Genomic DNA, 11,856 nt, shown 5'->3' on the forward strand with positions numbered 1-11,856 from the left:
CAGCAACTAAGTTACAGAGAAAGGTTGAATAAGTTAGGTCTTTATTCTCTGGAGCGCAGAAGGTTAAGGGGGGACTTGATAGAGGTCTTTAAAATGATGAGAGGGATAGACAGAGTTGACGTGGACAAGCTTTTCCCCATTGAGAGTAGGGAAGATTCAAACAAGAGAACATTACTTCAGAATTAAGGGACGAAAGTTTAGGGGTAACATGAGGGGGAACTTCTTTACTCAGAGAGTGGTAACTGTGTGGAATGAGCTTCCAGTGGAAGTGGTGGAGGCAGGTTCGATTTTATCATTTAAAAATAAATTGGATAGGTATATGGATGGGAAAGGAATGGAGGGTTATGGTCTGAGTGCAGGTAGATGGGACATGGGGAAAATAATTGTTTGGCACAGACTTGTAGGGCCGAGATGGCCTGTTTCTGTGCTGTAATTGTTATATGGTTATATGGTTATAACCCTTCAGGGTTTCGGCCCGAAACGTTGCCTATTTCCTTCGCTCCATAGATGCTGCTGCACCCGCTGAGTTTCTCCAGCACTTTTGTTTACCTTCGATTTTCCAGCATCTGCAGTTCCTTCTTAAACACTAACGGCTGAATCTCTTTCCCCTCCTGCAGTCGACAGCCTTGACCTGATGGAGAGTGATCAGAAAGCCCACTTTCCCCAATTCTCCTACTCAGCGAGTGTACGAGAATAACGCCCGCAAGCAGTACCAAAAAAAACAAACCGCCACCTCCTCCTCCTCCTCCTCTCGTCATCCGGAGAAGGCAATTCTACAAGATCCCAAAACTCCAGCTTTTCCAACATCGGTCTCCAGCTGCCAGCTCGGAGTCCCAGGAATGCAGACATTGAGTGGAAGCATCCTAGCAGTACACTTATTCTAGCAATTGTTTTTATATATGTGTGTGCGTGTGTGTGTGTGTATATATATAAAAAAACATGCTAGCAGTGAATCTTCCACTGCTGTAAAAGCCACGGTTTGGGAAGGTTTGTGCATATTTTAAAGAGCATCTGTACAGCGAGGGTCTTGCCTCTAGTGGGCCCCGGCTCACTCCTGTGCTACTGAGTTGCATCGTATCACCAGTCAAACCTTTCACCTTTTTAACAAAAAAAAACGGATTACTTCTCTATTTTGTTCCTTGGAACGCACATGTGAAAACTCATTGAGGTGGCTCGTGGACGCACACACACACAGGCGCGTGCACACGTGCGTGCGCTCACACAGTTACACACACACACACAGGCGCGTGCACGCGTGCGTTCGCTCACACAGTTACACACACACACAGGCGCACGCATACACACAGGCGTGCAAACACACATGCACACAGGCATGCAAACACACATGCACACAGGCGTGCAAACACACATGCACACAGGCATGCAAACACAGGCGTCCAAACACATACACACAGGTGTGCAAACACATGTACACAGGTGTGCAAACACATGTACACAGGTGTGCAAACACATGTACACAGGTGTGCAAACACATGTACACAGGCGTGCAAACACATACACACAGGTGTGCAAACACATGTACACAGGCATGCAAACACAGGCGTGCAAACACATACACACAGGCGTGCAAACACATGTACACAGGCGTGCAAACACAGGTGTGCAAACACACACACAGGTGTGCAAACACATGCACACAGGCATGCAAACAGGTGTGCAAACACATACACACAGGCGTGCAAACACATGTACACAGGCGTGCAAACAGGTGTGCAAACACATACACACAGGCGTACAAACACATGTACACAGGCGTGCAAACACAGGTGTGCAAACACATACACACAGGTGTGCAAACACATGCACACAGGCATGCAAACACAGGCGTGCAAACACATACAGGTGTGCAAACGCACATGCACACAGGCGTGAAAACATACACGGGCACAGGCACGCGCACACACACAGATCCACACGCGTACACACACTCACAGATGCGCACACACAAATACACACAGGCGCGCACACAAATGCATATGCGCGCACACACAACACACTCTGGTCTGATAGAGCAGAGCTAATGCTGGGGAGAGATGGGTTGGAGGGGGAGGTTCCTGAGCATTGCAGTTCATTTTGATCATTGGAGGACGCTGTTTGTAGACTTAATGTCAGAACTCCCCTGCTGTTTCTAGAATTCTAGTTCCCCCCCCCCCTTTTTTTTTGTAGGCCAGGCCAAGCAGGGAGAGGCGTAGGGAGGTGGGGCAGCCTGGGCCTGCAGCTCCCTTACAACCAGTGTGTGTGTGTGGGTGTGGGTGGTGAAATCCATTCTATTGTCCAACTTATCGAGGTGCTATGGCCGGCTTTAACAAAGCCACTCTCTCTGCCCTGCCCCAGCCTGCCCCGTGCGAACGGCCCAGAGCAGCAACACCCCCAGGCTCAGCGCAGATTGAGACTGGCCTTGTGATGTGAACTCGTAGAAAAGAGCGGGGTGACAATTTTGTGTCTGGGTTTTGAAACTCCTCAGATCGGGCTAGACTGCAGTTTCTACCCTTTTGTGGTCATAATCGACCCCCCCCCCCCCCACCACCTCTTCTGTGTTCGCTAAAGATTCTGGACATGTTCTGGCCCCAGCACCCATGTACTTCTGGTTCCAGGTGCTACTGGTACAGACTTGTGGGGACCCAAGGCAGCATTGCATTGAGACTGCATTGCAATCGCTGCAGTACTAGGGTATCTGGTACCTGCTGTGTATGCAAGGAGCCAACAGCTCCTTCACGCCATTTGCAGACTCCTGAACCATCCAGCATGTTGGGTCACCTTGACTATAGCATGCGAGCGGCAGAATTCCCTCTATTGCTGCCTCCCCTCCACCACACGCCCCTCCACCACACGCCCCTCCACCACACGCCCCTCCACCACACGCCCCTCCACCACACGCCCCTCCACCACACGCCCCTCCACCACACGCCCCTCCACCACACGCCCCTCCACCACACGCCCCTCCACCACACGCCCCTCCACCACACGCCCCTCCACCACTGCCCCGCGGCCAGCAGCACTCTACGACACAGGATACCTTGAGCCACGAAATATTCCTCCTTCACTGGAACCTCCCACAGTCCCTTCACCAACTTCCCCCAAGTCTTCCCGAGAGGTGGACTCATTTAGCTCGGCTGAAATGTATATATTCCTTCCCAGCCTGTAACTCTGAAGGCACGCTCCACCCACACCAAGAAACTGGGCATTAAAGCCTCGAGCAGCAAAAATGAGAGACTGTGAACCCGCCTGTTGGTGGTCTTAATGCACCGTGTATTTACATCTGAAACGTGAAATGAGTGTAGAATCCCCCCCCCCCTCCCGTCCCCATAGTTCATGGGCTTCTATGCTTCTGAGCCTCGACTCTTTCCTCAGTTGAACATGCTCGACCTCTGATCGTCACCCATCCCTTGCTGTGGCCATTCGCCAGGGAGACCCCACCCCCCCCGGCCCTATTCCACACCTACACGGATCCCACCCAGTGTTAGCAACAAGTTCACAACCCCCTGGAACTTGTGGGGGAAATGGGAATGCCTTGTATTCTTGCAGTGTCGGGATGAGGTTTGTAGTCGAGGAAAAATAATACAAGATCCCCCCCCCCCCCCCTGGTTCAGTGAGCTGACTAAACCCGAGCTAGCATGTTGCCCTCAGCGCCCCCTCACTGCAGATCATCAGCCCAGTAGCCAGCGTGCCAGCGCTGTGCTTTACCTGTGGCTTGTATAGATGGGGAGACACACGCACACACACACACACGCGATAAGCCCCACTGAGGTGAAACACTCTGTCAGCTCAGTGGCTTCTGTTCACAAATGCTTGCTGCCCTTGCTGCCCAGCTCGGGAGGGTTTTGTTGTTACGGCAATGCCACTTAGCAAATTTTCCAGGAGAAAAAATAAGTTTATATGTAAACAAGGGAGCCTCATCCCCTTCGGAGGCGAACGAGGGCTAGCGTGCCTGTCTGTTTACCCGTGTGTGTGTGTAGGAGCTCGAATTCACCTTGAAGGGCATTTCTGGGGCGTTTGGATAGCGGGCGTTGGGAACGTGTCCTGCCCTCCCGCTGCGCGCTCAGTGACACATCTCCTCGTGTGTGTGTGGAGGATGGGGGAGGGGGTCAAGGGCAACTGCATGCAGGTTATGAGAGGGAGGACGGCTCTCACTCGGGTGGCTTTGGCCTGTTGGGGTGCAATTGGGAGCAGTCCAAGCACGGGCTGGGATCCTGATGCTCTGCTTCCCAATTAGTGCTACAACCCAGCAACCAGTCACTTAGCAGTGAGACGGTGTTTTACTCCCCTCACACACACCGTCACACACACCCACACACACACCCACACACACACCCTCACACACACCCCGGGAAAAGAGAGAGGAGAATTCCCAGCTCCCAAAATTTGTCTTCATTTCCTAAAATAGCTTCTGGGATGGGGACAGTGCGGAAAGTGGGGGGGGGGGGGGGTATTTTTTCTGTCCCGAGCTTGTGCCGACAGCCCTTTCAGCTGTGCGCTGAATCCAGGGAATGTTGGAGCAGGAACGGGATTAGGTGATAATTTGTTGCAGGCGAGTCTGAGCTATTCGAATGTTCAATTTTTTTTGTCCTGTGTTAGGTACAGATCAATATTGAAGGTACTGTAGTGACAAAAAGTCAAGTCGACAGTGTTAAGCCGGATTTTTTTTAATTACTGGGCGAAATTGGTGCGGATTCGTGAGGGTGGGAGGGAGGGGGGAGGGGGGGGCCACGTCTACCAATGAAGGTCACTTCTGTCAATATAGACACACAATGCTGGAGTAACTCAGCGGGACAGGCAGCATCTGCGGAGTGAGGGAAGGTGTGGCGTTTCATGTCGAGACTGACCTGAAACATCACCCATTCCTTCTCTCCAGAGATGCTGCCTGTCCCGCCCAGTTACTCCAGCATTTAGTATCTATCTTCGACTTAAACCAGCATCTGCAGTTCCTTCCTACGCGCTTCAGTCAACGCGTGCGGGTGGATTGGTTTGAGTTGCCCGGTTGTTACAGGATGTATATTGTGAATATATGAGATGTTGGGCACATTACTACACGGCTCGGTGCATGGAAGGGGAGGCAAGTAACTTGGTCGGCTGGGGTTCAATCCAACCAACTCTCCTCATCCCTTCTAACTTTCCCTCCAATCAAAAATGTGTGTTGCATATCAATCAACTCTCAGCGTTGATGTCGGAGTGCGGTCTCGACGCTCACAGCCGATCGCGTGTTTGTACAGGAGCCCCTAGTTCAGACGGTTGTTGGGGGGGGGGGGGGGGGCAGTGAGAAGAATTGTGCCCACAGCAGAGAATTCTCCGAGTGTGGCATCGACTCCAGTCTCGGAAGCCAGTGGGAGTGGGTACAAGACGATGCCCATCTCTGGCACCATACCTCCTAGGCAATCCTGTCTGGCAGAGCAGTGCTGGGCTGAGAGGTTGCCCCCCCAACCCAGTGTGGGCATCTGTATGAAAGGCACCACCACTGCCCTGTGCCTGCCAGATGCCACTGAGTCCTGGTTAGTGTCTGGCTAGACTATAGCATTTTTGAAGAGCTGTGTAAAAAACCCAGCAACTTTGTTTTTCTTTTTTGAAGAATACAGAACCCGTTCTGGGAAGCAAAGTGGTTTGTTTCCCTTTTTAATGCTTTGTTAAAATTAGCTTTTTTTTTTGTCTTCTTGGAGCCTTTTGTAAATATAATCTTTAGTAATGTAGAAAAGGTAGACGAAACTGCTTGTTAAATCCCAAATGTAAGTCAAAGCCATTGGTTTGGATGATGAAGATGATCCCAGCCAGGGTTGGGCTACAGACTACCAGAATCACAGTGCAGGAAGAACCTGTGTCGGCCCTTGGGTCACTTGCAATTCATTCATCTATCCACCCCTTGTCTATCCCATCGCATCTCCTGCGTTGTCAGTTTTACCTCTTTCAGCATACAATGCCCCATAGGAATGCGCAATGCTGAATCGCATTGTGTGGTCTGAGGACGCCATCGCTGCAGATGCACCCGTGCAGTGTGTGTGTGTACATGCAGCAAGCCGGTTCGCAGTGCAAACCGGGTTCCATTCTGACCCTGACCCTGGCTGTTACCTGTTCTCCCCGTCACCACTTGCGTGTGTCCCCCCCCCCCCCCCTCTTCCCTGGTGCTCCTCCTGTTCCCTCCCCCACCACCCACACATGCAGCTTGGTAGGTTAGTTGGCCACCACCCCCAGCATAGAGGGGTGAGTGCGGTTGTCTTATTGAGGGAGTGTTAGTGGGCCATGCAGTTCCTTCCTGCATAAGCATCAGACTGCACTTGATGTCCGAATGGGGAAACGGCCCCTTTCCCCGTGTTAGCTATGTATCCTTCACCCACCCACTGCTCGCTCCCTCCCGCTTTGTGTGACTAGTTGTCGCCCTGTGCAAGGTGTAGCCTTTAACACCGCCAAGTGTCTGAGGGTTCGGTTGTTGTACGATGTGTGGGCATCACTGAGCTGACCACCACTGACCGCGGTTGTAGTGAGATGGAACTGAAACTCTCCCGCCTTCTGTCCCTCTGTCCCCAGCTCTGCCCCACTGTTTGTGCGTCTGAAGCCGCTGGTGTTGTTCGTGTCCGCACACACTCCTGCCCTCCCAGCGTGCCCCCTAGAGCTGTGTCCCAACACAACCATTGCCTGCTTGTGGTTGTGCCTTCTGCTTACTCTTTCTCCCTTCCCTCTACTCTCTCTTCACCTCCGTGCTTCTCTATTCCCCCCCCACACCTCTCTCCGCCCTTCCCCTCGTGTGCCTTGTTCCCTTCTCCCCTCTCCTCCTGACCACTACTCGCCCTTTGTCTGTATTTCTTCTCCAGCCCTCTCCCAGATCCCTTTGTACACCTTCACCCCTGTGCTTTCTCCTCTCTCTCTCCCCCTTCTCCCACAGACCCTTCCACCTCTGGGCTTTCTCCCCTTCTATATCCTCCCTCCTCTATATACCCTCCCCCCGCCCTGTGTTCTCTGCTCCCCCCGCTCTCCCACACATCCCCTGTTGTGCTTTCAGATGCATTCTCTCTAAGGCCATGAATTTGGAATCATGAAGTATAATTTTGAACCTTGTTACCATGTAAAGAAATCCCCTCCTGTTTGACTCTTGGCGGCGAGCCGCCTGTTCACCGTTTTGTGTCGTGGTTGCGGTTATTTTCCCGCTTAAACTCCAGCGCCCAGGTTTTCTGGCCATGCTGTTCCTTGGTGTGAAACTCCAAGCCACCTGTATCTCAGTCGGGGCAGGAGCAGACTGTGCTTGTGTTGCAATGCAATACTGTGTGTGTGTGCGCGTGTGGAGGGAGAAAGGTGTCGTCAGAACGCAATATCAAGGCGCAAGGGAAAAAAAAAAGTGGAAAAGTTCTGGAGTTACTTTATGAAAATGAGTGTCATTTTTTTTTTGCTACCCCACAAAAAAAAAAATTGTTTTATAGTTAAACTGTAAATTGCGTGGTGACTTGTAGAGCTGGTACCTGAACACATTTCTCACTAAGCAAAACAGCTCTCCGTAAATTATGTTTAAAATGTACAAAAAAAAGCTACCCGACAAAACTCAATGTAAAATTTTGTCTGAATGCTATGAATTTTAAATTAAAAAAAAGTGAATTTTAACTAATGCTCTCTCTTCCTCTCTCGCTCTCTTTCCCTCCGCCCCCTCTCTCTCCGCCCTCCCCTCCCCTCTCTCCCTCCGCCCTCCCCTCTCTCCCTCCGCCCTCAACGCCCACGCTGATTGCATAGAGTTTAGAGTTTAGAAACATACAGGGGCAGCGTATAGACGGGGGCCCTTCGGCCCACTGAGTCCATGCCGACCATCGATCACTAGTTCTGTGTTATCCCACGTTCTCATCCACTGCCTGCACAATAAAGGCAATTTGCAGAGGGCCAACTAACCTCCAAGCCCGCATGTCTGTGGGATGTTGGAAGAAGCTCACACAGTCACAGGGAGAACGTACAAACTCCACGCAGACAGCACCCACAATGTGGGTTGAATGTGGGTCTCTGGCGCCACACACTGTGCTGCCCACAATGATGCAGGTACCTGCCCAGTGAATGTGTCCCCATTTAGACCACCTGTGAAGCAACTGCATGATCCGATTCTCGCGGGTTTGCTGACGGCATTCTGTTGTCCGTGTCTGTCTCAGAAACCCTACATTGCCTTGACTGTCAATGCAAACGTAGAGGAGGTTTGGTTTAGTGATACAGTGTGGAAATAGGCCCTTCGGCCCACCGTGTCTATGCTGTTTAGTGATCCCCACAGATTAACACTCTACTACACATACTAGGGACAATTTACAATCTTAGGCCCCCCCTCGGTCAAGGTTGACCATGGGTGTCTCCAGGGTTGGAGGACGCCTGTGCATGACTTTGTTTAACGTGGGGAGACTGGTGTACAGACAGCCACCCCACGGTCCTTGACAGATCTGGGGCAGGATCCAGTGGCATGGAGTCCAAGACGACCGGAGACCCTTTTCTGCTGCAGCCTTCATCCGCCTTCCCAGCCGTTGTGACGCTCCACTAAGGTCAGCCATCGTCCTCCGCCTGTTCCACCGTTGAGGTCTTGGTTGGATTGCTCTTTGTCAGAGACAACCCCCTTGACCTTACCGACATCGGTGGCCCTACCAGGAGCACAGCTCCAGACGGCATCGCTCTCAGGATCTCACCACCTTCTCCACCACGACAAGGTCACAATCCACGGAGAATGCCTACACCAAGCCTATTAACCCACTCGACCGGGAGGAACCTGGAGAAAACCCACGCTGGCCGGTCACGGGGAGAACGTACAAACTCCGTACAGACAGCACCCGTAGTCGGGATCGAACCTGGGACTCTGGCGCTGTGAGGCAGCAACTCTACCGCTGTGCCACACTGAGATCATTCTGCTGTTTCTGTCTCTTGGGGAAAGCCTGCAGGGAATGCAATGGTAGAGGAGGTATTATCTCGGTTTAGTTTATTGTCATGTGTACCGAGGTACAGTGAAAAGCTTTCTTCCCTGAAGTGCACCGATCAGAACTTCCTGGTGACAGTCCCAACAGTCTTGTAACTTCTCTCCAGATATTTAGTTTGGTTTATTATTGTCAGGTGTACTGTGGTACGAAGATCTTTCCTATCACTGTCAAGAAAATAACGGTGAGACCAAGCGTAGGCTTGGCGATCGCTTCGCCCAACACCTCCGCTCGGTTCGCAATAACCAACCTGATCTCCCGGTGGCTCAGCACTTCAACTCCCCCACCCATTCCAAATCCAACCTTTCTGTCCTTGACCTCCTCCATGGCCAGAGTGAGTCCCACCGCAAATTGGAGGAGGAGCACCTCTTATTTCGCTTGGGCAGTTTACACCCCAGCGGTATGAACATTGACTTCTAATTGCAGGTAGTACTTCCTTTCTCCTCCCCTTCTCAGCTCTCCCTCAGCCCACTGGCTCCACCTCTTCCTTTCTTCTTACCCCCCACCCTCACATGTCTGAAGAAAGGTTTCGGCCCGAAACGTTGCCTGTTTCCTTCGCTCCATAGATGCTGCCTCACCCGCTGAGTTTCTCCAGCATTTTTGTCCACCTTCGATTTTCCAGCATCTGCAGTTCCTTCTTAAACATACATAATTCCAATCAAGCAGTCCACCGTGCACAAATACAGGATAAAGGGAGTCACATTTAGCGCAAGGTAAAAGCCTGATTAAAGATAATCTGAGGCAGACAAAAATGCTGGAGAAACTCAGCGGGTGAGGCAGCATCTATGGAGCGAAGGAATAGGTGACGTTTCGGGTCGAGACCCGAAACGTCACCTATTTCCTTCGCTCCATAGATGCTGCCTCACCTGCTGAGTTTCTCCAGCATTTTTGTCCACCTTCGATTTTTCCAGCATCTGCAGTTCCTTCTCAAACAAAAGGGTCTCCAATGAGGTAGATGGGAGGTCCGGTCCTCTCCAGTTGTTGAGGAGACGGTTCAGTTGCCTGATAACGGCTGGGAATAAATTGTCACTGAATCTGGAGGTGTGAGCCTGTCTGCAATGAGGTAGATGGGAGGTCAGGACCACGGACTCATGACAGCACAGTCCATCATTAGTTCCTCCCGTGCAGTCCATTGTCAGTAAGGTTGGAAGTGCAGTCCAGATGCCTCCTCTAGCCATTCCCTATTCCCGCTTCTGCCTTCTGGGAGAAGATACAGGAGCTTGAAAACCAGGATATCCAGAGTTAGCAGAAACAGGCCCTTCGACACACCGGGTCCAAACTAACACTGAGTAAGTACGTTTATTGGCCAAGTATTCACATACAAGGAATTTGCCTCGGTGCTCCACCCACAAGTAACAACATGACACACAGTGACAGTTACGAATGACTCAGAAAACACTAAACATTCATAATAATAAAACATTCATGATAAAACATCATTGATCAAACATGTGAACCAACAAAATACCAGATCAAAGGGAGGCTACAGATTTTTGGCTGTTGAGTAGAGCAAGGAAGGACATTATTGCCATAGAGGGAGTGCAGAGAAGGTTCACCAGACTGATTCCTGGGATGTCAGGACTGTCTTATGAAGAAAGACTGGATAGACTTGGTTTATACTCTCTAGAATTTAGGAGATTGAGAGGGGATCTTATAGAAACTTATAAAATTCTTAAGGGGTTGGACAGGCTAGATGCAGGAAGATTGCTCCCGATGTTGGGGAAGTCCAGGACCAGGGGTCACAGCTTAAGGATAAGGGGGAAATCCTTTAAAACCGAGATGAGAAGAACTTTTTTCACACAGAGAGTGGTGAATCTCTGGAACTCTCTGCCACAGAGGGTAGTCGAGGCCAGTTCATTGGCTATATTTAAGAGGGAGTTAGATGTGGCCCTTGTGGCTAAGGGGATCAGAGGGTATGGAGAGAAGGCAGGTACGGGATACTGAGTTGGATGATCAGCCATGATCATATTGAATGGCGGTGCAGGCTCGAAGGGCCGAATGGCCTACTCCTGCACCTAATTTCTATGTTTCTATGTTTACTCGTGGATAAAAACTGTTTTTATGTCTGGCTGTGGCAGCTTTGACAGTCCGGAGTCGCCTTCCAGAGGGAAGTGATTCAAAGAGTTTGTGGCCAGGGTGAGAGGGGTCAGAGATGATCTTGCCCGCTCGCGTCCTGGCCTAATCTACACACTAGGGGCAATTTACAATTTTCACTGAAGCTGGAGATGCGAGTCTGTCTTCAATGAGGTGGGTGGAAGGTGAGAAGGTCAAACCTGTACCCTCACACTAGTTCTATGTTATCCCCATGTTTGCATCCTACACACTAGAGGCAATTTACCGAAGCCAATTAAACTACAACTCCGCGGGTCTTTAGAGTGTGGGAAGGACATCCTTGTGATTGAGGCAGTGCAGCGTAGGTTCACGAGATTGATCCCTGGGATGGCGGGACTGTCATACGAGGAAAGATTGAAAAGACTGGGCTTGTATTCACTGGAGTTTAGAAGGATGAGAGGAGATCTTATAGAAACATATAAAATTATAAAAGGACTGGACAAGCTAGATGCAGGAAAAATATTCCCAATGTTGGGCGAGTCCCGAACCAGGGGCCATAGTCTTAAAATAAAGGGGAGGCCATTTAAGACTGAGGTGAGAAAAAACATTTTCACCCAGAGAGTTGTGAATTTGTGGAATTCCCTGCCACAGAGGGCAATGGAGGCCAAGTCACTGGATGGATGTAGGAGAGAGTTAGATAGAGCTCTAGGGGCTAGTGGAATCAAGGGATATGGGGAGAAGGCAGGCACGGGTTATTGATTGGGGACAGTCAGCCATCACAATGAATGGCGGTGCTGGCATGAAGGGCCGAATGGCCTCCTCCTGCACCTATTTTCTATGTTTCTATGAAACCGGGGGAAACGCACGCAGTTTA

The 11,856-nt window shown here is 50.8% G+C and overlaps 1 protein-coding gene across 2 annotated transcripts in view; it reads left to right on the top strand.

The window, feature by feature from the left end:
- The window catches only part of LOC116967830 (RAC-beta serine/threonine-protein kinase), an 87,456-nt gene extending 83,533 nt beyond the window's left edge, over window positions 1–3,923 (top strand). For both annotated transcript variants that reach the window (XM_033014445.1, XM_033014446.1), the window contains 2 exons: window positions 618–1,247; window positions 3,729–3,923. In XM_033014445.1, the coding sequence (XP_032870336.1) occupies window positions 618–697 (80 nt within the window). In that variant the 3' untranslated portion in view covers window positions 698–1,247; window positions 3,729–3,923. The remainder of the gene's footprint in view (window positions 1–617; window positions 1,248–3,728) is intronic.
- Window positions 3,924–11,856: the final 7,933 nt, after the last annotated feature.

Source organism: Amblyraja radiata, chromosome 41 (assembly GCF_010909765.2).
Source record: "Amblyraja radiata isolate CabotCenter1 chromosome 41, sAmbRad1.1.pri, whole genome shotgun sequence".
NCBI lineage: Eukaryota > Metazoa > Chordata > Chondrichthyes > Rajiformes > Rajidae > Amblyraja > Amblyraja radiata.